The sequence below is a fragment of the Nuphar pumila genome, chromosome 16, assembly GCF_984573655.1.
Source record: "Nuphar pumila chromosome 16, dmNupPumi1.hap1.1, whole genome shotgun sequence".
In the NCBI taxonomy this organism is placed as follows: Eukaryota; Viridiplantae; Streptophyta; class Magnoliopsida; order Nymphaeales; family Nymphaeaceae; genus Nuphar; species Nuphar pumila.
The window spans coordinates 68203679-68230583 of NC_143264.1; the positions used below are offsets into that span (position 1 = coordinate 68203679).

Genomic DNA, 26905 nt, shown 5'->3' on the forward strand with positions numbered 1-26905 from the left:
TTATTTGATTTAAAAAATCAATGGGTTAGATAAGAAATGGGGTTTGGCGAGAGAGAAAAAATGGGATCAAAATGACCCCTAGAGGTTAAAAAGGACCTCCATAAATGGTCGGTTGCCACTTTTTTAGTTTAATGATACAGGGAGTGTTATCATATGACCCCTAGAGGTTAAAAAGGACCTCCATAAATGGTCCGATGTGGGTTGATAATCTTGAGTTTAATGATACAGGGAGTGTTATCATATCAATTATTGTACTGATACTACGATACAGTGTTTTGTATCATTCGATACAATACAATTCTGATGGCATTGTTGTATTCCACCTATCTCCCTTCCATTGACACTTCCACCAATTGTGCACCAAGTCCCCTGAGGTGGAAACTTGAAGCCACCAACTCTCCATCTTAAACGGTTAGCCTTCATCTTTAACCCACATTAATTGGATAGATTAGTGGCTAGATATCATCCTTGGATCTACTGAGCTTACCATATTCTTTATAGTGCCAAAAAATTCCCTAATCGAGAATTGTTCAAGCATACGTAAGCATGGTTGTGCACTATTATTGGTCATGAAGATCAACAAGTCCCCATCTCTCCATGAATAGAATCTCCTCATATTAGTCAATTTAATGACCAGTATGTTGCTATCCTCTTGCCTAGAGTTGAAATTCCCTCCTATAGAACACAATGCTACAGTCCTTATGTAAGTAATGTGATCTTTCTAAACAGTGGGATCAGTTTTACTTCCAATAATGTTCAGTTGACTTAAAATCATTGACATAATTTGCAATCATGCATGCATCAATAGTCTTAAATTTGCATGTATTGTTATATGTGGAAAATAAAATTAAATAGTGTTGAATAACAAAACACAATCCACTATGAGAAAACAAGATTAACTTCCCCAGTCAACAAAATTGATACATAAACGAGCAGTTCATTTGCATAACCTATTTGATGCTCATACAGTTGTTTATAAATTATTGAAACAGAAGCTCTATTTTGGAGATTTGAATAATGAGGAACAACAAAATACCATTTATACCAACACGTGCCAGAAATTCAGAAAAACAAAGATGTTTACTACATTTTAATTTCACAACAATCAAGAAACAAGATTTTTAAAGGACAAAAAGAACGAGAAATGGAATAAACTCAGACATGATAGGCTAGCATCAATACAAACCATGCACCATCTCTAGCTGACTTGGCTTCAAACTCCATCTGAGCACCATTAACATTTCTCCCTGCTGTTTAACCAGTCAAAAGAAAAAAAAAGATTGAGAAGCATGAAAGAGAAAAAACAAAGGAAAAAGAAGGAAGAGCACAGGTTCCTCATAAGCCTATACCAAAGAAGTAAAAAAAAAAACTGAACAATAAGTAGCTACTTTATATATGCTGAATCACCACCATATTAAAATTTTAATGAAAAGATTGTAAACATTAACAGAATTTCTATCAGTACATTATCCATCATGCGAGCAACCCATTACATCAACTGAAAAATAAATTGCTGCCAATTTTGTCAGACTTTTGTACATCATCACCACAAATAATTGGTGAAAAGTAAATAGCTTGAATATAGGAGGTATCTTCATTGTCTCCAATGAGAAACGTTAAGCATAAAGACCAGAGTATAGCATATGATATTTAAGTATCACACAAAGGAAATTTACAAAAATATTTAGCCCATTTTTCACTACCTTAGAGCATTTTAGAAGTGACTACCAAATACAAAAGTTACAACACAGAGAAAGAGGTGTTTTTTCTAGCAGCCAAAAAACCACATGATTCCAATGAAGGTTACAAAGATGATTGGACAAATGTCAAGTCTTAATATGAAGAACAGATTGCTGAATGAGAAAGTAATGCTTTTTAAAATTGATATCAAACAGGCACAAAGTCACCTAGAGCAAAATTTCTTTTTCCCTAGATAGTAGCGATAGTAGTGAAACATCACCCAGATAGAACTCTAATATCATGTCTCCATTTCATGCTACCAGTTGCACAAAACATAGTGATACTTCTTCATATGAATGAATCAGTAAAATAACCTGGTGCAACGGGAACAGGATGAGCCATGTTTCTTGATGAAAGGGAATCATCCCGTGGAAGAGGTGAGATTGATAGTTTCCCAGGAGGTTTAATTGATTTGGCCCTCTGTGCATACCTTCGGTTCTGAAACCAATTCCACACCTGCAACAGACTCTCTATAAGCAAAACTTCTGAAGTAAAGAAAAATATTAAATAACATCATCATATTTAAGGTTCTTATTAATGTTAATATCTGACCTGCTTTGTCTGCACAACAACCTTTCCAGCTCTGTCTGCAGATGCACTTCAACACGTTAAAGTTTACTTAGTTTCATTCAGACTCATTCTTCCACTGTTACTGTTTGAATATAAAAACCATAAATACCTGAAGTTCTCTGCAAGCATAACTAGAACCTCACGAGCAGGCATCCCATTATTGGCATCACGCAAGCACGCTTCCATTTCCATTACCTTCAAAGAGAACATCAGAATGACTAACATAAATTCAGAACATCATCAAAAACCTAAATAAACATTAAAAATGGAGGGCAAACTTAACCTTTCAAAAGTAGCAAAAGAGAAAGAACCATAGAAAACCAAGAACATTCACTTCAAAACTAAGATGAAAGTCGTCATTTTTGCACATGCAAAAGACCCAAACATCATGCCCACATATCATGTGTCAAGATTAGAGTTACCGAAAGCGCCTATACCATAGGGGAAGCGTGCTTCCCCGATACGCGTTTCGGAAGCGCGAAATGTCGCGCTTCCGAAACGCACGGGGAAGCGTCCCTTTTTTTTGGGAAGCATGGTTCCCCCACGCTTCCCTCTTTTTTTCAAATTTTTTATTTTTTATTTTTTATTTTTTTTCTTCTTTTTTCGCTTCCCCCTCGCTTCCTAAGTCGCTTCTGGTTCGCTTCCGAGACGGTTCGTGATTCGCTTCTAAGTCGTCCCACGCTTCCCGCTTCCTAAAATTTTGAAAGTGCCTCACTTCCCGCTTCCCGCTCCCGCTTCCCGTATCGCTTCCTGCTCTTGCTTCCTCGACTGTCAACCATGGTCAAGATGCAGTATTGTTACAAAATTTAGAATTACTTTTGTAATAAACAAAAAGATTGAAAATATTTTGGGAAAAAACTTCCTTAAATTGTCCATGGCAGCAGTCAACCATGTAGACTTATTTTTAAACCCTAAAGATGGGTCAAAACCATTACATGCATGTAGAATCATGTATTTACCATAATTGAACATGGACTCTCTTACTGCTTGGACTCATTCAAACTAGATCCAATTCAATCCATACACCTCCACCAAACTAAACCCATCAAACTACACCAACCCAAGCATGACTCAACTCAATCAAAACTGCAAGCCAAACTCAATCAAAACTACACGCCTAACATAAAGAAGGGTGTCTTTGCTATTGGAGATGATAGAACCTAGGTTCAAATAGTTGCTCAAGTTTACTCCTGAAAAGTACAAAGTAATAAATTTCAGGCAGCTTGGATATCCTCCAAGAACTCTCTAAAAATTAAGCAATAACAGAGGAAAGACACCTCTGTCACGAGGGAATTGTTTAGCCAACATGTCCCATGTGGACACAAATGACACCGACATGGATACCGGACAAGTCACAACACTAGTCAACATGGTAAATCTGTCAACAAGATGTCTCTGATTTAATAAATGTTCCCTTTTTTTTTTCTTGATATTGAGCTTCAATTTTTGCTTACTATCACTTTTTCTTTTTATAATTTGCTATCAACAAGGCTATATGTATAGTTCATAATGATTTCGAGTTTCACGTTGCTTGCAGTTGTGTAATAGGAATCTGGAGTCCACATATCCAATAATTTGTTGCCAAAGATGGTGACTTAATCAACAAGAAATTCAGGGTGTTCTTATAGAAGGATCTGATAATGGACAAGCATCCATCCTTCCTATTGGAATCTAGCAACATTTCCCCTATGAAAGGTGGCTTTTTGGTTCCAAAAAAAAAAGAGATCGGTTTGTCAATCCATGTTAATCAAGACGTGATGGTTCAACTCAAAAGGCAACAGTGAAGGAAGGATAAAGATTATCTTGACCAAAGATGTCCTCTTGAGTCTCACTTGGTGGTGGACGGATCACCTAAAAAGGCACAGATCAACCTTGTTGACATGTTGGGCAGATGCTTTTGCATATTAGCAAAGAGCACACAAGTTTCAGCTATGGGGCTAGATTATATGTGTGTACAGCCATGTCCCTGTGTCCTAATTTTTGAGAACTGTCATGTTGTACCGAGTGTATTTGTCCCATCCCCGTATCCATATCCACGTGACATAGCACGCAACCATCTAAAGATATACCAGAGCTTGCACAGCCTTTAGTGGATACATCAACTCTCATAATTCACTCGTAAACTTGGGATAAAGTTTTCCCCAAGCAACTAATGTCAGCATCTACTAAGCCATCATCTATCGAGATGTGAAGAAAAATCATCGCCAATGATGTTACATTTCCATGAAACTTCAAAAAAAAAAACCTTATCTTCGTCCTTCTCTCCTGTAAAATGCTAATAAATTTATATATTTATAAAAATTTTATTAGAAAAATTTACAAAGACCCACATCACCTTTGAGTTATTTACAAAGACCTGGCTAACTTTTGAAAATAATTCACAAAATCACGCCTAAACTAACTCTGACCTTTTTAACAATGGTCAGACCTTTGTTTGCTCAAGCTGAAAGATTGTTTTATCCTTTTGATGTTGAAGGATGATCACACCATATTTTTCAGTCCCCATTTTTTATCTGGTGTTGTAACGATGGTTTCTACCATCTACCAAGCCAAAATTTCTCTCTCTCTCTCTCTCTCTCTCTCTCTCTCTCTCTCTCTCTCTCTCTCTCTCTCTGCAATGGTTTGGAGGGTTTCAAGTTCGAAAATGGTTTATCATAAAAAATATAATGAGAAAATCCATGTCCTGATGAAATCCATAAAAAAATATTTCTTGTTTTGATGAGGATATCACTTTTGATGATTTGGGTTGAAGATATTGGGAATAATTGATGGGTTGATTTTGATTTTATGAGATTTCCACTATAATTTGTCTCTTTTGATGATTTGGGGGTCGGAGATGTTGGGAGATAACTGATGTGACGATCTCAATTGTGTGAGATTTTCACTGTAGTTTGTGAAACTGCATGCCTTCTTATAGATCCTTGGGTTGTTGCATTACTCAATTGGATTTTGTTGAGAGAGAGAGTTCAGTTGGGCCTTCCAGCGAGGGTGGAACACCATTCCGGCAGGGAAAAGGCGAGGTCATGGTGGTGGAGCTCTGGCAACGAGTTCTCGGTGACCCACCTTCGTGGTAAGTGGCAAGTTCCATGCTGTCATTGAGGTTAGCAACCCTCAATTTTCACCATGAGAGAAGAAGGGGTTGGTGAAACGCATACTGGAGGGCTATGTCACATGGGTGCGGGGATGCGGCACTTCCAAAAAACCCGGGTGCGGGGGTGCGGCAGGGGCAAAAATGTAAAAAAAAACAATTATATATATATATATATATATAATTTTGAAGTTTTAACAGTTTAACATTTAACAGTTAACATTGTCATAATATCATTCATGCATGCAGTATATCAACCTAAATATCAAATTATCAATCAAATAAGTAAAGCAATTACATAAATCGACCTAAATATCAATCAAATAAGTAAAGCATAAAAGAACTAAATTGCATACCAAAGTATATCCTGATGAAGTAATGAATGTTAATAATTTTCTTCTTCATCATCAAATGCATCATTAGAAGGAATATTGGGCTCAGCTAAATCCATGTTTGTTATGTTGAAATCATGCTCTCCCTCGAAGTCACACTCTTCTGGGTTTACATCCCAAAATTTGGATGTTCCTTGTCTGCGTTACAAACTCAATTTGAAAATGTTAAATACAATAAAAGTATATTTAAATGAAAACTAAGAAATAATCAAATAACTAAGAGAGCAAATTAGTACTTTTATTCATCATTGCTTCGCGAAATTAATCGAAGATTTGAATGAACATATATTAAATCCTCTACACGCTTGCTGGTGAGTTTGTTTCTCTTCATGTTGTAGATTTGAGAATATGTGTTCCAATTTTTTTCACAAAAAGATGAACTAGCAGGCTGCGATAGCAATCTTAATGCAAGACGTTGGAGAAGAGGTGTTTTTGATCCAAATGTTGACCACCATATGATAGGATCTATAGTATCTTCTTCTCTCGCGAATAATGTCGGTCTATATAATCTTGAAGTTGAAAATTTTCCAAACTCTTGTGTGACTTGATGTAGAAGATATGCTTCTGGAAAAAGTCTTGTCATACACATATTTCTATGTCTTGATAGCTCTGAGTCTAAATTTGGAGGGACACGATCAATACCACCAGTCCGCCACTTATTTGCATAATATTTTTTATTAAGAGAATGTGTCATGCAATGCAAAGGAGTGTTGCTCTTATCCCATCTTCTGACTAAAATTGAATGAATATGATTAAAAAAATCTGAATCATCCAATACAGGATTTTTTTCTTCATGCTTGAAAACTATAGCTTGTATTTTTTCAATCATATTATCTCACATTTCATAAACTCTGTGAAGCATGGGTTCATCCTTATCAACTTCTCTTAACATTTCCCAAATAGGTTACGTAAATTGAAGGAAGTATATCACTCTATCCCAAAACTCATCATCAAGAATGATTTTTTTAATTTCTTGAGCCTTGATATCATCATCAGCACGATAGAATGTCCAATTTTCATCAATCACCATGTTAATCAAAGCATTCTTCACACTTTTAATCCTCTTCATCATCACAATGATGGACGCAAAACGTGTTTCAACGACCTTCAACAATTTCAAATCAGAATGCCTATTAAATATAGCATTAGCACGATGGTGGTTAACAACAAAATTCCTAATGCTTTTGACATTTCTTTTTAAATCTTCAATCCATGAACATAAAGCATATGCTTGTGAATTTTCTTCTTCTTTGGGGTTCCAGATGCTCTTTAGGGCTAGATTTAAGTTGTGTGCTACACAGGGAGTCCAAAAAATATGAGGGTACTCACTCTCCAAACTCAACGTTGCACTTTTATAAACTGGAGTGTTGTCTGTAATGATTTGTATAACTTTCTGATCACCCACTTCTTTTATCACTTCTATAAACAATCCCTTCAAATACTATGCATTTTTATATTCCTCAGATGCATCAACTGCTTTCAAGAATATTGGGTCACTAAGCGAACAAGCAATGAAATTGATTAATGAACGCCTTTGAATATCTGTCCATCTATTAGACACAATAGAAACTTCATTTTGCTCCTATGAATATTTTTTAATCTCCAACAACCTCTCCACATTTGCCCTCTCTCTTGCAAGAATTGTGGTTCGTATTTTTTCTGAACTTGGAGGCACATAACCACTCAAATTACAATTTGCCAAGGATGTTACTAAATCCTTCCAATAAGGATTTCTAGCCGCATTAAATGGGAGTGAACCAGAATAAAAATACCTCCCAACTTTTCTATCCGATTCTTCTCTTCCATATATATTGAATGATGCTTATATCGTTCATATACCTCCTACATTGACTTTTCTTTTCTTTTTTTAACATCTTCTTGGTGGCTTGCAAATAGCACACTAACTGCACAAGAATCGACCATTGCCTTTCTGTTCTCATATTCTTCTTGTATTTTCTTGTATTGTCTTCGCATTGCCTCATCAATTTTTCTGCAAGCTGAAATGTCATGTCCTGGTATCTTCAACAAATGAGCCTTCACTCTTGTGTAAGACCCAACAAAATCTCTTTCGCAGAGCTTGCATCAAAATCTCTTGTTTCCACCAGCTCCTTCTCCAGTTTTTGCAAGTTTATCTATATGTACCCATAGTGGCCCCACATCATCAATCCCACTGCAACTATCAACAAAACTAGCAGCATAACTCACATGTTGGGGTGAGGATGACGCAAGTCCTTTCCCTTTATCCGTCATTTTTATCTTAAAAACACAAAAAAAATACATTCAAAATTTTAAATCAATTATACAGATTGACATTATCTTGATATAAAATCACCAAGGAGGGGGGATCTGCCCCTCCCCAGACAAAAATAGGGAGAGACTCAGCCCCTCCCCTGCCAAAAACAGAGAGCAGGGACGGGGGATCGACCCCCTCCCCTGTCGAAAACAGAGGGAGCAGGGGGGCTCAACCCCTCCCCTGCCGACCCAACAAGAGAGCGAGAGGGGGGGGGGGGGGGGGGGGGCTTGGCCCCTCCCCTGCCGAAAATAGAGAGAGCAGGAGGGCTCAACCCCTCCCCTGCCGACCCAACAAGAGAGCGAGAGGGGGGGCTCGACCCCTCCCCTGTCGAAATCAGAGGGAGCAGGGGGGGGGGCTCGGCCCCTCCCCTGCCGACCCAACAAGAGAGCGAAAGGGGGGGGATGGGCCCCTCCCCTGCCGAAAATAAAGGCAACAGGGGGGCTCGGCCCCTCCCCTGCCGAAAATAAAGGCAGCAGGGGGGCTCGGCCCCTCCCCTGCCGACCCAACAAGAGAGCGAGAGGGGGGGCTCGGCCCCTCCCCTGCCGAAATTAGAGGGAGCACGAGGGGCTCGGCCCCTCCCCTGTCGATCCAACAAGAGAAAGAGAGGGCGCAGGGGGGGCTCGGCCCCCTCCCCTGCCGACCCAACGAGAGTAAGAGAGGGCGCAGGGGGGGCTCAGCCCCTCCCCTGCCGACCCAACGAGAGAAAGAGAGGGCGCAGGGGGGGCTCGACCCCTCCCCTGCTGACCCAACGAGAGCAAGAAAGGGCGCAAGGGGGCTCGGCCCCTCCCCTGCGACACAAGCAGAGAGCGAGAGGGACGTTAGAATCTTTTTACATTAGGTAACCACGTGAAAGTATTTTCAACAATATACTACAATCAATAGAACAATATTCTTGAAAATAAATGTGTTCACATACGCACAAGAACACTTGAAACACTTTTGCACAAAAGCACAAAACACGAACTCACAAATGTGCAAATGCACTCATAAGATTCATAAACAACAAAAGGCTGGGCAATAGTCCCAAAACCCTTAAGAGAATACAAGAAATAGTGCCCATATATATAAGGCATTGGGAGGCCTTGGAAGAGGCTCCACATAGTCGTTGGAGCCCCTCCAACAGTCACAAATGTGACCGTTGGAGGGGTCCAACGACTAGTGGGTTCGGCCCCTCCCAAGGCAAGTACAAGACCTTTTATGAAAAGAAAAAGAAATTAAGAAAAAAAAAGAAAAAATACAAAAGAAATACAAGCATATTCACGAAAAAGAATGTGTAAAATGTCTAAACTACCCCTAAGACTAAAGATAGAAATATATATATTTTATATATATAATAGGTAGATACATATACATATACATATACATATATAATATATGTATATATATATATATAAAATATATATACCAAATTACAAGTTGGATTTACATAATTTAACACCCCCCTCAAACTTAGGGCAAGATGATCGAGAGCAGTGTTGTTAAAAACGTGCCTCAAGGCGCAAAAAGCGCGCCTCGCCTCGAGGCGAGGGCCTTTTTGCCTTGAGGCGCACTTAAAAAGCGCAAAACCATAAAAGTGTACGCCTCATGCACCTTGAGGCGTACGCCTTGAGGCGAGGCGCGCCTCAAAGTGAGACGTGCATTAAAAAATCGGATGGCCCGTACCCGAGTTCGACCCGGATCCGGGCCCGTATTCTCGAAGGATCGAGAACCTGTGTCTTTAAAAAAGACACAGGCGCTTCGGGGCGAGGGAAAGCCCTTGCCCCTTCTCTCTCCACTTTGTCTCCTCTCGTACCCCGCCACTGCTGTCGCCGGCCACCACTCGTCGGTCATCGCCTCTTCCACCTTCTTCTTTCCTCTGCTGAGAAGGCATCGACGACCCGGCGGCCACCACCGTCTTCTTTTCTTTGTTACGAGGGCTTCAGCGACTCACCGCCACCGCCGTCCATTCCAGCGACCTCTGCGTTTTCCGGTGACAGGTAAACTTCTTTGCTTCTTCTTCTCCGTGATGGGTCGACCGACAGGGGGGCAGAGCCCCCTGTCGTCGCCTCTCTTCAGCAAGGGGTTACCCCCTGCCATTCTTTTGGGGTCGACCGACAGGGGGCGGTGCCCCCTGTCGTCGCCTTTCGTGGGCAGGGAGTCCCCCCCCCCCCCAATCTGCTTTTCTCTCTTGATCGTTGCCTCTCTTGGTCGACCGACAGGGGGCGAAGCCCCCTGTCTCTTTTTTTTTTTGGTAGGGGGCCCCGCCCCCTGTCGTTCACCTTGTCGTCAGGCAGGGGGTTTACCCCTTGCCTTTCTTTTGAGGGGTCGACCGACAGGGGGGCAGAGCCCCCTGTCGCTCACCTTGTCATCAGGCAGGGGGTTACCCCCTGCCTTTCTTTTGAGGGGTCGACCGAGAGAGGGGCAGAGCCCCCTGTCGTTGCCTCTCTTCGGCAGGGGGTTACCCCCTACCTTTCTTTTGGGGTCGACAGACAGGGGGGTGGAGCCCCTGTCGTCGCCTTTGGTGGGCAGGGGGTCTCTTTTACTACTTCGTGGAGGCAGAGCGTCATCCTCATCATAAGCCCTTAACTCTTTGGTTGAACGGAGGTATTCTGTTCCTTTGTTTATGGTTTCAATCTTTTTGTCTTTTGAGAATTGAATTAGCTAATAGACTGTGTTTCTGAGTTTCCCCCTTGTGGTGATGTGGAGTTAAGATTTAGTATTTGTTTTCTGTTGGTTTAAGAGAACATTGAATTGAGGATTCAATTTCATGGTTGTTTATGGTTCCTTATCTTTTTCTTGAGGTAATGGAGTAAATCGGTTCGAGGCTTTTTGGATGTTAAAGAAACAAAAAAATTGTGTATGCGTTTGTCTGTGAATTAGTATAAGTCTGAATTCTCTCTTCATGATATGAATTTTCAGTTTGTAGCTAAAAATTTAGAAGTTTGTTTCTTTGATTATTGTATGACAAGCAATATACTTTTGGCATACTTCTTGTTATGAATTGGATGTCTCTGAACTTCCAGGTGACAGATAATATTAGGGTATTAGGGCCTTAGGGGATTTGAAGTTAAGTCAATTTTTCATCTGATTAGCTTTTTGCTTTGTTTTACTGTTCCCATCTTTTTTCTTTTTTTTCTTGAGAGATTGTTTTACTCTTCCCATCACTCTTTGGTTCTCCACTATGAAAGGTTATCATGTCAACTATTTAGACCACTAGACGCACTCGGCCTAATTAAAACTAAAAAGTAGGTTCATTATATGAATATTTTACTATTGGCTTCTATTCCTGTTGTCTTATTAATGACTTTTTTGCCATGCTGTCACTCGTGTTTTTCTTGTCACCTTTTAGCCTTGTTTGTATTTATGTATTAGTTTAGTGACTACGGATTCAAAATATTTTGGATGTTATTCCTTGCCTCTTCAAATATAGAAATACTAGAGTCTCTAGACATGCACAAGTAGCCATCTTTTCGCTTTCATCGTTTTTGACTTATAGTGACAAAATGCTGATTTTTAGATTTCTTTAAAAAATCTGACTAAACATGATAAGTTTTGAATGTGGTATGTGTTTTCAACTAAAAGAACTAAAGAGATCACAATCATGGGTTTGGTTTACAAAACCTGCAACGGACCAAACCTGGTTAAGATGGACAAAATACTTAAAGAACCTTCATGACTACTATGCCTTCAGTTAGCATGTCGTATATTAGTCTGTTACATTACAGAAGAGTTATGTATGCCGTCATTGTTTTGTTTCTATTACTTTGGCACACATGAGCAGCGTAGTTCCTGTTGTTCTAGGATTCCTATATAGCTTATACACCAGGATTGTCTATTTTGCATTTGTTTTCATGTAATGTGGTCGGCAGAATGCATGATGTTAATATATATTTTGTGTTATGTATTTTTGCAGTTGAACAATGGCAAAATATGTAGGATGGGATCATGGAGTTAAAGTTCCAAATCCTACTAAAGATCCCAAACTCGTAGGACATGTAATTTGCAATTATTGTCATAAAGAGACTACAGGAGGCATCTATAGGCTAAATCCTCACTTAGCTGGCACAAAGCATGGTGTAAGCATGTGCGAAGCGGTTCCACCTGACGTGAAAAGATTTTTTCAGAATCATCTAAAGGATCAAAGGCTAAAGAAAGAAGAGTTAGAACAAAAAGTTGGATATCAGGAGAAGTGTTTATTTTGGATCACCAACCGGCGATAATGTGAATAAAAAAACTAGTGGATCATGTAGTGATGCAAAAACAAGTACAGCTGGTCTTATGGACGTTTTTGTGAACAAAGAAGCATGACAAACCACAATAAACACTGCTTTCAAAAGGGATGAAAGAAAAAATGTATGTCGTGCCATTGGTAGATTTTTTTATGCAAATTCCTTATCATTTAATCTTTGCAACAGTCCATATTTTGGTGCAATGGTAGAAGCTATTGCAAATTATGGGCTAGGGTTCAAACTGTCTTCTTATCATGAGATCAGAACGTGGATTTTGAAGGACGAGGTAGATTCTACTCCTCATGAAATTTTAAAAGAGTTCAAAAAAGAGTGGCCAAAGGTTGGTTGCAATATTATGGCAGATGGTTGGACATATGGAAAATGAAGAAACTTAATTAATTTTCTTGTGAACAGCTCATCTGGAACAGTATTTTTGAAGTCCGTTGACATCAGCGACATGAAAAAAACTGGTGCAAATTTGTGTAAGTTGTTTGAAGAAGTTGTTGAAGAAGTTGGTGAAAATAATGTGGTGCAATTCATTACAGATAATGCACCAAATCATGTGGCAACTGAAAATATGTTAACAACAGGAAAAACATGCTTTTGGACACCATGTGCAGCCCACTGTTTGAATCTTATGTTAGAAGATATTGGAAAGATATCAATTTTTAAAGATACAGTGGAAAAGGCAAAAAAAATTACAAGATACATTTATAGTCATGCATGGGTATTAAATTTAATGAGAAAATTCATAAAGAAGAAAGAACTTCTGCGTCCAGCCATCACTCGTTTTGCCACAACATATCTTACACTTCATAGTATTGGATGTTATAAGAAAGAGTTAAAGTCGATGTTCTTATCTTCAAATTTTAGAACATCTAATTACTATAAGAAATTAGATGCTAAGAACATTTCTTATATTGTTCTTAATGATCATAAGTTTTTGGTTGTCGTATCATATGCAATTAAAGTTACACTACCTCTCGTGAAAGTGTTGCGACTCGTTGATGCAAACGAACCTGCTATGGGATTTTTGTATGAGGCAATAGATAGAGCGAAGGAGGAAATTGCTTCAAACCTTGACAATGTCGAAAGAAAATATAAACCTATTTGGGATATCATTGATAGTCGATGGGACTTGCAACTTCATAAGCCTTTGCATGCAGCTGCCTATTATTTAAATCCACATTTTCATTATGCTGACAACTTCAACCCTGATGGAAAAGTTATGAGTGACTTTTATGATTGTGTTGAAAAATTAGTTTCTGATGCAAATATTCGGTTGAAAATTACAACACAAATCGATGCATTTAAAAAGGCAAAGGGCTTGTTTGGCAGAGAGGCAGCTGTTACAACAAGAAAATTAAAAAGTCCTGGTAAGTTTGCAATTATGTTGTTATTTGTCAATATTTTTTATGTTTTTGTTAATTATGACATTCTTAATGTTTTTATCAATTTTTTATTATTTTATTTGAATGCAGCTGATTAGTGGAGTTCATTTGGGCACGAAAATCCTGAGTTGATGAATTTTGCAATTCGAATTTTAAGTTTGACATGCAGTGCATCGGGCTGTGAGAGGAATTGGAGTATTTTCTCATTGGTTTGTGACTTTGTATTTTATTTTTGAAATACATTTTTATATATTTAATTATCTTATATTTGATTATCAATGATTTGAAATTATAGGTGCATACAAAACAAAGGAATAGACTTGAACAAGAGAAGATAAATGCTTTGGTTTTTGTAATGTACAATATGAAATTAAGAAAGAGAAATATGAAGAGGAGGGCTACCAAAGACCCTATATGTCTAGATCATATAGACTCAAACGATGAGTGGATTGTGGAGAAGGAAGATCCAGTGTTGCCAAGTGATCCCAATTGGTTGGAGGATTCATGGTTGGATCCAAACTTCGACATAAATGTCATTGAGCATGTGCCTATTGAAAAAGTCACTTCACCTCATATTTCACAAAGTGGTTCTAGGCAAGACATGTCTTCAAGAGATCGAGGTAAAGTTATATTCATTTTACCTAGCTATGAATATAAATGTATTTTTTTAATTACATAACATAAATATTTAATACATGGTTTTTTATTGAAGGAAAAAGAAAAACAAAAGAAGTAATTAAGGACGTGGATGAAGAAAGTGTAGATGATGAAGAGTCAGAGAATGAAGATGAAGAAGAACCTATTTATATGGATTCTTCAGATGATGATATTGAAGACTTAAATATTGATGATGACGAGACACAACAAGAGCCTAGGCCCTAACTCATATCATAGAACTATTGGCCATTTATATATTTTTTAGGACTTTCAGTTGTAATTGTGAATGTTAACACTCTCATTTTGAAGAATTCTGGACAAATACATTAACATTTGGTTGTTAATGCTAACATGCATTTTTTAATTATGACATGATGTTGTTAGTGCTAATATGCATTTTGTTGTTAATGTTAGTTTTTTATTGAATGAATGCTCATATTTATGCAATTAGATACTTATATAGATCAAGTTGTTGCATTAATGTTACTTTTACATGTTAATCTCATATTTTTTTTGTATTTATTTGAGATTTTTTATTTCGTGTTGGTTGGCGCTTCATCAATAAAGCATTTCTTATTTATTTATAATTTTAGATAATTTTTATAGTTTTTTTTAAGTTTAAAAAAAATATTTGAGGCTTACGCTTTGCACCTCGAGGCTTACGCCTCGCCTCAGATTTTGGTGGAGCGTCTCGCTACGCCTCAACGCTTTTCACAACACTGACGTACCTCAAATAGTTTTCGCATCTTTCTTGATAAAAGAGACTTCTAAAATATTGCCCAAAGAAGATGATCCACTTCAAAAGCTTAAAGACACACTTTTCGAGGCACTCAAACAGAGGAGACTCGCAATTCTTCTTCTTCAACAAGGCTCTGATACCATGTGAAAGTATCTTCAACAAGATACTACAATCAATAGAACAATATTCTTGAAAATAAATGCGTGCACACAACAAGAACACTTGAAACACTTGTGCACAAAAGCACAAAACACGAACTCACAAATGTGCAAATGCACTCATAAGATTCATAAACAACAAAAGGATGGGCAATAGTCCCAAAACCCTTAAGAGAATACAAGAAATAGTGCCCATATATATAAGGCATTGGGAGGCCTTGGAAGGGGCTCCACATAGTCGTTGGAGCCCCTCCAACGGTCACAAATGTGACCGTTGGAGGGGTCCAACGACTAGTGGGTTGGGCCCCTCCCAAGGCAAGTACAAGACCTTTTATGAAAAAAAAAAAATAAGAAAAAAGAAAAAGGGAAAATACAAAAGAAATACAAGCATATTCACGAAAAAGAATGTGTAAAATGTCTAAACTACCCCTAAGACTAAAGATAGAAATATATATATTTTATATATATAATAGGTAGATACATATACATATATATAATATATGTATATGTATATGTATTACCTTATATATATATAATATATATACTAAATTACAAGTTGGATTTACATAATTTAACAGTTCTGACCTGGGTTAAGGGGCTGAGTTAGGTGAAGCGGGTGTTTGAGAATTAGTTTTTAAACCCAGGCAGCTATTTGTAATATTTCAAAGGTTGATCATGTATTTGTAAATATGCGAAAAGTTAGGTGGGTATCTGTAAATTTTTCTTTTTATTATCATAATATAAAATAACCACTAGGACCCTACCATTGAGAATGTGCATAATTCATTCACATTTTTATGTAACTTTAACAATTTATCTATATTTCTATACTCACCTTTTGTACTATGGTGAAATTCTTTGCTTACCACTCCATGACATAAGATGACCTACCCAAGAGTACACATAACCTGAAACTTACCATCCTTCATTGGTATCAGCTTTCTATATGCATCCAAAAAGGTCACACACAAATCTAGAGGGCCATTAGTATGGAATATGGACAATATTATTCAAAAATAATGCATTTCAAATAGCCTATTAATTCTCTTTGCCACCTTTACGGTCGTCTTAGCTCATTCAAGATTTGCAACACTTGTATATGAAACATAAAATTTTATCTGGTCCTTAAAAAGTAAAATAGCATTATAAGCCTACTACACTATATATTGTCATATTCATATAAAAAAGAATGAGGAGACCTTGATGTTTACAAGTTTGTTTTACATGTAATCAGCCAGTGAAAACTATGTTCATTGTTGACCTTTTTCCTCTAAATAGTGGGTCTAGGAGTATCGAACTTTCGATCACTATTATGATCGCTTTGCTCATGTATATTTGGTTATGATAATATAACATATTGTTAAAAGAATCCCATTGGTAGTTACACTGACTTTGCCATTAATTCTGACACCAGTGCAATTTTTCTTTTGAATGGAAGAAAATTCCACTAACAATCCAAAGATAAGACGAAGAGCTAGAGGAGAACAGGGATACCAAAAGCAAAGATTGGCTAAGTTCATTTTATGGAAAAGATTTTGGATGAAATGCTTTTAGAAAGTTGAAGCTAATTGATTTACGATTAAGAAAATAATGTGTTAGTCGAGGCCCAAAAGAAATGAGAACAATGCTTAGGATTTTGACATGAGAAGGCTTTAATGTTTGGTCCGACAGAACAAAAGAAAGACATTGGTTTAGGATTTGGTATATAAGTCAATATGAGGTCTGAAATCAAGACGTATTGAAGGCAAAGGTAAAGAGGAAATAAAGGAAACATGGAAATATGGTCACCTTCTTGACTCATAAATTCGTCTATGGAATAAGGAAGCTTGACTTTTATTTTTGAGAGACTAAGAGAACATGGAATTGAGGAAGCAATAGGAAGCGTTCAACAGTCTACACGAAGGCATTTGACATAGTATGAGTCAACTATTGAATAAAACGACCAACTAAAGATCTTTACAATTTTCCGTTATTCATAAGTCACTTAGACTGTAAGCACTTGGCTAAAGTAGAGATCTTCCGTATGGGCTAACTGCAATATTCAAGTCGATACTTGCACTACACCATCCCCTTGATCTTACAAAAGCAAACATGATCAAATTATCTACCAACTTTTAGCAGTAGAGAGTCTAAGTTTCACATGTTTTAGCCAAATCATGATAAAGAGTAATGAATAGCAGAGATTGCACTGCACAATAAAGTCACAACTATATATTGAAATTTATAACACCAGCACAATCTAGCACAGTTTAATAAACACTACAGGATCTCACAGGACGTTTGAAGTTTGAACCAACTTTGTCTGAAACCATATGCTTGTAGTAAGGGGAAAAAAAATTATTTTTTATTTTATGTACTGCTTTCAGGTGAATTTGTTTCTTCTTATTGGTGGCACAAGGATTCAAATTAAAAACCTCAAAATTAGTAAGAAAATTTATGATCTGTGCTACAAACAGCAATCGGTTTTTTATTTTTTTTTCTCTCTTCATTCTTTTTTCTCTTTTGAGACAGTGCCAGGTTTTGAACAAATTACTGCTAAGTTTCCAAAATAATGGTGTCTCTTTTAAAATTGTATACATTATATATATATATATATATATATATATATATATATATTGTATTGTAACCATAGTCACAAATATCGGTATCGGCTATATCTCGGCGAGACTATTTCTCATGATATTATCGGTTTGGTGATAAATCTTGGGACTTAAAAAATAAAAAATAACAAAAATAAGCTATGTCACATGAGTGCGGGTGTGGGTGCGGGGGTGTGGCAAATATATATATATATATATATATATATATATATATATATATATATATATATATATATATATATATATATAAAGTCCAAAAGTTGGACATAAATGACCCTGGGTGCGGTTAACGCACCCAGGGTCAAGTTGACCGCACCGGGTGCCGAACGCGCACCCGCGTCGCATCACGTTGATGCGGGTGTGGCACTCAGTTGGTCGAGTCACTGTGACATAGAAAATAAGTAAGAAAATTTCATGTTTAGACAAAAAAGTACATAAATAATAAAAGAAATAAATAAATTATGTAAAAAAAGAAGAAAAACATATTTAAAATGTAAAAAATAAATAAAAAGTAAAACTAATTGATAATATCATGATATATATAAATTTCTGATATTTTGAAAATATTGTGATATTTTACCTTTAATATCGTTTTCCAATCATATTGCGATATTTTCAAAATATCATAGACATCTTAGACTATGATTGTAAATAGAATAGGTTTTTACTTTTTCTTTTCTCTCTTTTAGTGTCTTTAGAACTTCAACACAAGGTTGACTAGTCAACAAGAGATGTTGGAGCAGGTCCAACGGCTCTATTTAGAGCTATTGGACCAGCCCTAACATCTCTTTGAGACTCCCTTGATGTATATAAATAGGGGATGATTCCCCTCTTCAATGTAATGCTTCTTGCATGGGTTTGATATTAATAAAATAATATTTTATAATTTGTGAACCTCTTTTGTTTGCCCCTTTGTGGTTGAGCTTATTTTGTGGCTCTTTGTGTGTTTACTTTGGTGATTTGGTGGACTTCGTTGTGACTCTTTTGTGTGAACACCTTGGTGATTTGATGGATTTTGATGGAGGTTCTCATTTTCTTACATGGTATCAAAGCTTGGTGGCACCAAGCTTCCTGTTGATGTTCATGGGATTGCGGTTGAACACTTAAAGATTCAAATCCAAGTGTTCGTGTGATCCTTTGGTGGTGCTAGATCGATGTTGCCTCTACTTCAAACTTTTGTGGAGTGATCGTGTTTGCTTTTTTTGTGTTCTTTAAAACTTAATGATTCTAACTATGTAACATCGTCCTAAATCATGAAGTATCATATTTGGGAGTAAGGGTTGTGGGGACTAGTGGATAGGTCTGATCCGGAGACTAAATTAATCCTCACTAAAGTAGAAAAAGATAAAGAAGTTCCTTTTACAAAGGATGAAAAATCCAAAAACTCTTGCTACTTATGAGAAAAAAGGAAAAGAATGGAGGATGAGACATGTTAAGATTATGTCTTGGCTCATTAGTAGCATTGATATAAAAAAATGCTAAAATCTTACAAAGTTTGAGCATGCAAATGAAGCTTGAGAATATTTCAAGATGTATTCCCTTAAGAATATTGCACGTGTATAATTTATAAGATAAAATTCAGACTATGACTCAAGAAAAATGAAGCATTAGAGGATTTTATATTAAATTATCCGATCTTTGGAAAGAGTTGGCTCTTCTTAAGCCAAGATGGCATTATCTCGAGGATATAGAACTCCGCAAAAAATAAATGGATGTGGAGCACTTCTATCAATTTGTGAATGGTTTAAGACCGAAATTCGAATCCACTAAGTCGGCACTCCTCCGTAGAGGGAAAGTCCATTCTATTGAGGACACACTTAAGGAGTTAAGTATGGAAGAAAGTAGGCTTAAGAAGAGGACTTCTAAGAGTGATGATAACTTGGTTCTAGCCGTATCTAGGCCAGGAAACCACTACACTATAGAAAGCGAAGCAATGAGTATTATAGAAAACAAGGCAAATGAGTATGAGAAGAAAAAAATTACTTGTTATTATTGTCATGAACCAAAACACGTCAAAACCTTTTGTCATAAGTTGAAAAGGTCATATGAGAAGAAGGTTGCCTCGGTTGGTCCTCCACAAGAGTCAAGTGATGTCAAAACCATACAAGACTCATCTATTGAGAATATGTCCTTGACACAACTAGTGGAAGATCTTCAACCTCTCCTCAAAGGAGCATCTATATCAATTAGAGTTGTGGTTTCTTCCTTTGGCTTCTCTAATCCCGATAAATCTCTTTGGCTTTTTTTATTCAGGTGTCTCTTTTCACATGACACCAAATGGTGATATTTTATCCAAATGCCATAACTCAAGTGGGTCAAATGTTTTTACCGCTGATGGGACATCTCTTGAGATAAAAGGAACAGAGAATTTCAAAAGTATTTTTCAAAATTCAAAGAAATTTTCATTCCAAAAATTAGATATATTCCTAAATTAAATTTAAATCTTTTGTCTATTTCACAATTATCTTACTATGGATGTAATGTTTTCTTTTCATCTAATGGTTGTCGGGTGCAGGATAGCCAGTTAGAAAAGTTGATTGGGGAAGGCCATAGAGAAGGAGGATTATACTACATGGATTTTTTAGAAATACCCAAAAATACTTATTGCTGTAATGTTTAGAAATTAGACTTGGATTTATGTTATAAAAGGCTTGGTCATCCTAGTATATCCAAAATTCAGTATTTTTCAAAGTTGAAAAAAATTGTAATTCTGGAAACTTTACATATGAAGATTGTATTATTGGCAAAATGAAAATATTACATTTTCAAGAAAGAACCTTTGTTTCTTTTCGACTGCTTTAGTTAATACATTCAGATGTTTGGGGCCCAGTGCCTGTTATATCTAAAGGTGGATTTGCATACTATGTGATTTTTGTTTATGGTTTTTCTAGACATACTTTGATCTATTTTCTTAAACACAAATATGAAGTTTTCTCACATTTTCAAATATTTCACAATTTGATCAAAAATAAATTAAAAAATGATATTTTTATCTTTCGCATTGAATCAGGGAAGAAATTTTATCAAAAAGAATATAAAGGTTACCTATATTTAAATGACATCATACATCAAAATTCTTGTTCTTAGTTCTTACACTCCACAACAAAATTGTTTGGCTAAAAGAAAGCATAGGTATATTATAGAAATAACAAGAACCTTGTTTATCGCAAATCAAGTACGAAAAGAATTTTGAGCTAAAGCCACATTGACCGTGGCTTATCAACGTATCACCAATTGAAAAACTTTTCAAACTAATTCCTGATTATTCTAGATTGAGGGTATTTGGGTGTAAATGTTTTGTTTTTACTAACAAGAATGATAAATTTTCTCCCCCATGCTATTCATTGTGTTTTTTTGAAATATGCAAATAAGAATATGTATGAAGAAAGGTGTTTCTCTCAAGTACATTAGTATAATCAAGGATATGTATGAAGGAGCAGTAACCAATGTCCGCACTTGTGGAGGGGTGACAACCAATTTTTCTATAACGGTTGGGTTACATCAAGGATTTGCTTTAAGCCCTTTCCTATTTGCTATAGTGACGGATGAGCTTACGAGATCAATTCAAGAAAATGTGCCGTGGTGTATGTTGTTTGCTGATGATATTGTTTTGATTGATGAGTCTAGAGCTGGGGTTAATGCTAAGTTAGAATTATGGAAACCTACATTGGAAGCAAGAGGTTTTAAGTTGAGTAAGAGTAAGACAGAATATATGGAATGTCGATTTAGTAAGCAACAAAGTAGTGATGGGAGTCTCGTGAAGCTTGGTGAGCAAGAAATACCGGTGGATGATTGTTTCAAATATTTGGGATCTATCATTCAGAAGTATGGAGAAATTGATGGAGATGTAAATCATAAGATAAAGGTTGGGTGGATGAAATGGAAAAGTGCAACTGGAGTGTTGTGCGATCGTAAAATGCCATTGCGGTTGAAGGAAAAGTTTTATAGAACGACTATTAGGCCTGCTTTACTATATGGTACGGAATGTTGGGCTGCCAAGAGACATCATATTCAAAAAATGAGTGTAGCTGAGATGCGTATGCTTAGATGGATGTGTGGAAATACAATAAAAGATAAGATTCGAAACGAGGAGATACGTAAGAAGGTAGGCGTTGCACCCATTGAAAATAAGATGAGAGAGAATCGCTTACGGTGGTTTGGACATATTCGACGAAGGTCTAATGATGCTCCAGTTAGAAGGATGGAGAAATGGAAAAATATATTAGTTAAAAGAGGTCGGGGTAGGCCTAGAAAGACTTGGATGGAGATGATAGGAAAGGATATGAATGCTTTGAACCTCACCGAGGACATGGCATTGGATAGAAATGATTGGAGGAGAAGGATTCATGTGGAAGACCCAGAATGATTTTCTTTGTTGGTTCATATCGCCGACCCCAATTGTTTTGGGATGAAGGCGTAGTTGTTGTTGTTGTTGTTGTATGCAAATAACCAAAAAGGCTATAGATGCATTGATTTTAGAAATAAAAAATTGTCTAAAAAAATGTGTCTTTTTTTAAAATAAAAGATTTTTTTAAATTGAAAAAAAATAACTAAATATTCTTTTTTGTTGGATTTAATTTCAAAATATAACGATTGTGATATTGATTTTGATGGAGATCATGAACTTAAAAATGATATAGTGAGTGAAGAACAATCTCATGATAATGAGATTAGAAAAGAGCAATCCTATAAGGATCAAAATTGTATACAATATTCCAGGCGTAATAATTCTAAATGTCCACGTGCACTTGGGTCTCAAAACCCCTTAGAAAATTTATGTTTTATGACTCGTTTTCACCTAAGTATGAAGCCTACATTGCATTAATACATTTTTATATAGAACCCTCGACCTATGCTTAAGCAAAAGAACACTTTGAATGAGTAGAATCCATGAAGGTAGAGCTAGACGCTTTAAAAAGAGCAAATACTTGAATATTCAAGACATTCCTCCAGGAAAGAAACCTATAAGTTGTAGACGAGTGTATGGGTGATGGAACTCTTGAAAGATATAAAGTCAAATTAATTGCCAAGGGATATTCCCAAGAGTATGGCATAGATTATGAAGAAACTTTTGATCTAGTTACTAGGATGACTATAGTTAGGACCTTAGTAGCCCTGACCTCTATGAGAAGATGACCCATTTTTCAGATGAACGTTAAGAATGCATTTTTTAATGGCAATTTTGCTGAAGAAGTTTATATGGAAGCATCACTAGTATAATTATCCCTGGAGGAAAAGTTCTCCGTTTGGATAAAGTTCTTTATAGTCTTAAACAATCATCGAAGGTTAGGTAATGACAAGTTTAGTTAAGTTATACTTGATATTGGATTTCAATCTTGTCTAACCGACACAACTTTGTTTGTTAAGTTTTATGATGTTGGTATAATTATTCTTTTCCTCTATGTGAATGGCATGATTATCACTGGAGGGGACAAATAGGGAGTTGAACATATTAAAAAACTTTTTAAAAAGCATTTTGAAATGACTGATTTGGGTTTTTTAAAATATTTTCTTGGAATTGAAATAGCTTATTCTTTTAGAGGTTATCTATTGACTCAATCTAAATTTGCTTTAAATATTATTGTCAGGTCTAGAATCTCATATGACAAGAAGGCTGACACTCCCGAAGTTATCAATGCTAAGATGAGAAACGGTGATGGAAAATCATTTGAAAATCCGATGTCGTACAAACAGCTTATGAGAGCACTTTCTTATCTTTCAATTACGAGACCTGATATAGCGCACACAGTTCATACAGCAAGCTAATTTCAGCATGCTCTCATTTTTTTCATACGAGAGCAGTTTTGTGTATTATTAGATATATTAAGATTTCTATTTTATGATGACTTTTCTTATCTGCTTCTTCATTATTAGATTTAGATGCTTATAGTGATGCTGACTGGGAAGATGATCCCAATAACCAACACTCAACTACAGGTTTTTGTGTTTTCGTAGGTGAATCATTGATCTCATGATGGTGTAAGAAGCAACAAAAGGTTTTTCTCTCTTCAACTGAAGTTGAATATGGAGTCATACCTACAACAACTATGGAGATGATTTGGATCAGAAGATTTTTAGCTGATATGGGAGTTCAGATTAAAGGAGCATCATGAATGTGCTACGACAACAAAAAGTTTTATCTACATTGCCAGCAAGTGGATCTTTCATGAGCACACCAAATATATTGAGATGGACTGTCACTAAGTACGAGAAGAGTATCTACAAAGCACTATTGATCTTCTCTATGTTACTTTAGAATATTAGTTGAGAGTTGCTTTACTAAACCTCTCGCTGCTCCCAGATTTCAGTTTTTCTTAGACAAACTTTTAGTTAGCCAACCGTAAGTTTGAGGAGTGTTAAAATTGTATATATATATATATACATGGTATATATATATATATATATATTGTATTGTAACTAGAATAGGTTTTTACTTTTTCTTTTCTTTCTTTTAGTTTCTTTTGAACTAGTCAACACAAGGTTGACTAGTCAACAAGAGACGTTTGAGCAGGTCAAATGGCTCTATTTAGAGTCATTGGACTAGCCCCAACATCTCTTTGAGACTCCCTTGATGTATATAAATACGGAATGATTCCCCTCTTCAATGTAATGCATCTTGCATGGGTTTGATATTAATAAAATAATATTTTTATAATTTGTGAGCCTATTTTTGTGGCTCTTTGTGTATTCACTTTGGTGATTTGGTGGACTTTGTTGTGGCTATTTTGTGTGTCCACCTTGGTGATTTGGTAGATTTTGTTGGAGGTTCTCATTTCCTTACAATCTCTACTATGCCCATTCATGATCGCAAAATGCAATGGGATGTCTGAGTTGCTAGTATGGGCAGCCAATCCACCAATCACAGCACTAATATGGTGACAACTGGTCCTGAGCATAAGCCCTTTACCGTCTCCTTAACTGGAATAGCACTAGGATTTGGACACACTGTTTCTTATCCATTTTCTGAGTCCCTCCTCAGATCTTAAAGTCAATCTCTTAAGCTCTATTTGGGAGCCTTGACTTGGAGGTGTATTGTGGTTCTCCCCAGTGCTATCAATCTCAGCTGTTTGGGAGCAGTGGTGTTGCCAAGACACTGCATTGAGAATGGAGTTGGCAGCTCCAACGCCACACTTCAACACCATCACAAGAGGATTTTTTTTTGGCAACTCCATCCTCGATGCCACGTTTTAGCATAACCATATTTTGGCAACACATGGAAATGATGTTTCTACCTCAATCCAAGGGTCCCAAACCGAGCCTTAGATGCATCCTCTGGACCTATGCTAGAATTGCTACATTTAAGTGCCCAATAGGCTTAACACGGAGAGCTATAGACAAACCATACTATATGTAGCTTCAAACTCAACTGCTTGTCTATAATCACAGACGCGTGCAAGAAACGTGGGCGGGTGTGTCAGGCTAACGTAGATCAACCTCCATTGCTCAAATTGATGAAAAACAAATGAAATGGGAACAGGAAAGGAATAGAAGGACCCAGTGTGTGTTCAATTCTCATAGTGAGTCACCTCCACGCTTCCCTCTAGTTTTCTTGAGTTAGTAGTGACAAACCCAACAAAATGGGGAAGGGAAAGCATGCTTAAATCTGAATACCAACCACAAAATATACCAATTTTTCTGATATAAAGTTGTTTTCAGTAAAGAAAAGGCTTTATCATCCAACCAACATCCAAAAGCAATCAAACATATTTAACTTTCGGCAATGAGAACAAAATTTTGAGCAATCGACAGCACACAATCACCTCTAATCCATGGAACAATCAAACAATAAAGAGATAAAACCCCAGCCGGAGGCAAAAAAATTGCATTCAGATAACACTGAACGAGAAAGTGTGAGTAGCAACAGATACCCACTTCTTAAAATTGAACAACTGAGAAGGTGGTGGGTGTGTTTACCTCGTTGGGCGTAAAGCGGAAAGCCGGAGCTCCATTTTGAGGTGGTCTCCCCATGGAGGATTATGCCCCCTATCCTTCAACAAACACGATCAAATCCAACCCCAAAACACAAGCAAATGCAATCGTAGGCCGAGAGAGAGAGAGAGAGAGAGAGAGAGAGAGAGAGTTTTAGCGGTTGCCGGGGTTCGCTCGTTTTTGTCAGTTCAAGAATGACGAAGCTGAGGGTTTGTATTTTTACAAGGCTTTTGGGGCCTTTGACAGCTTGCCTTTATCGATTGATTGTTGGGTTCTTCAACTAAGGATGCAAATGGATCGGATATTTTTTGGGCCAATCTTGACCCGACACTAGATCCGAGTTTCAATGAGTGGATCTGGTTTTAGATCTGTATCTGAATTGAATACCGTAGCCTAGTTTTGGCTCTGGTATTTGACACCCTGTGGTATTGAATCAGCTGAAAATGATAGGCGCGAGACTCTACCAGGTGCATGGGGTTCATTCGGATCCATCTTGATTATTGTATTTTTTAATTATTTAGTTGGATATTAGTTTTTTTATCTTGTTCAGATCCTAGTTGAGTTTAGAATTTATCTCATATCCTTACTAGGATTAATCTTTCTAAAGTTTCGTTCATCTATAATACTTATTGTAGGGAAGAATAGAGGAGGTTGATGATGAATCATTAACGCTTTCTTACTTCTTTTTCCTGCATTTCCACATTGTTTTTCATTAATTTTCTGCTTGATTAGTTTGTAGATACGCTATGGTATCGATTTTAATGGGGTTCTGAAGCGATCCTCATGTTCACTATGTCAAAACTGGTCTGTTATTGTTTTTTGTTTATAAAAGAAAAACAGGTGAGGTCAAGCCCGGTCTCAACTCAATTCCGGGCATATTGGCTATTCCCAACCGCGTTTATTGCGAGTCTGACCTTGATTCTAATATATTATAGGGATCAAATTCATTAAAAAGTGAAAATTCTATGTCTGGTGGTACTTAGTATTTTGCCAATCTTGCTTTTGGATGCAAATTCACACAAAGCAGGTTATATGTCCCCCCCCTTAGCTACATCTCATGTTCGGGGGTCCCAAAGCGCACCATGTATGTAACCATGTGTGTCTCGTATCCCCATGTTTGTCAGCATTAATTAGCGTTGG

The 26905-nt window shown here is 36.9% G+C and overlaps 1 protein-coding gene across 1 annotated transcript in view; it reads right to left on the reverse strand.

Moving 5' to 3' along the window:
- The window catches only part of SHH2 (DNA-BINDING TRANSCRIPTION FACTOR 2), a 60103-nt gene extending 34169 nt beyond the window's left edge, over window positions 1-25934 (reverse strand). The window contains exons 1-5 of the mRNA XM_089991397.1: window positions 25751-25934; window positions 2420-2505; window positions 2293-2338; window positions 2055-2196; window positions 1187-1250 (exon numbers count right to left, since the gene is read on the reverse strand). Of these exons, the coding sequence (XP_089847523.1) occupies window positions 1187-1250; window positions 2055-2196; window positions 2293-2338; window positions 2420-2505; window positions 25751-25804 (392 nt within the window). The 5' untranslated portion in view covers window positions 25805-25934. The remainder of the gene's footprint in view (window positions 1-1186; window positions 1251-2054; window positions 2197-2292; window positions 2339-2419; window positions 2506-25750) is intronic.
- Between the last annotated feature and the right edge of the window lie 971 nt (window positions 25935-26905).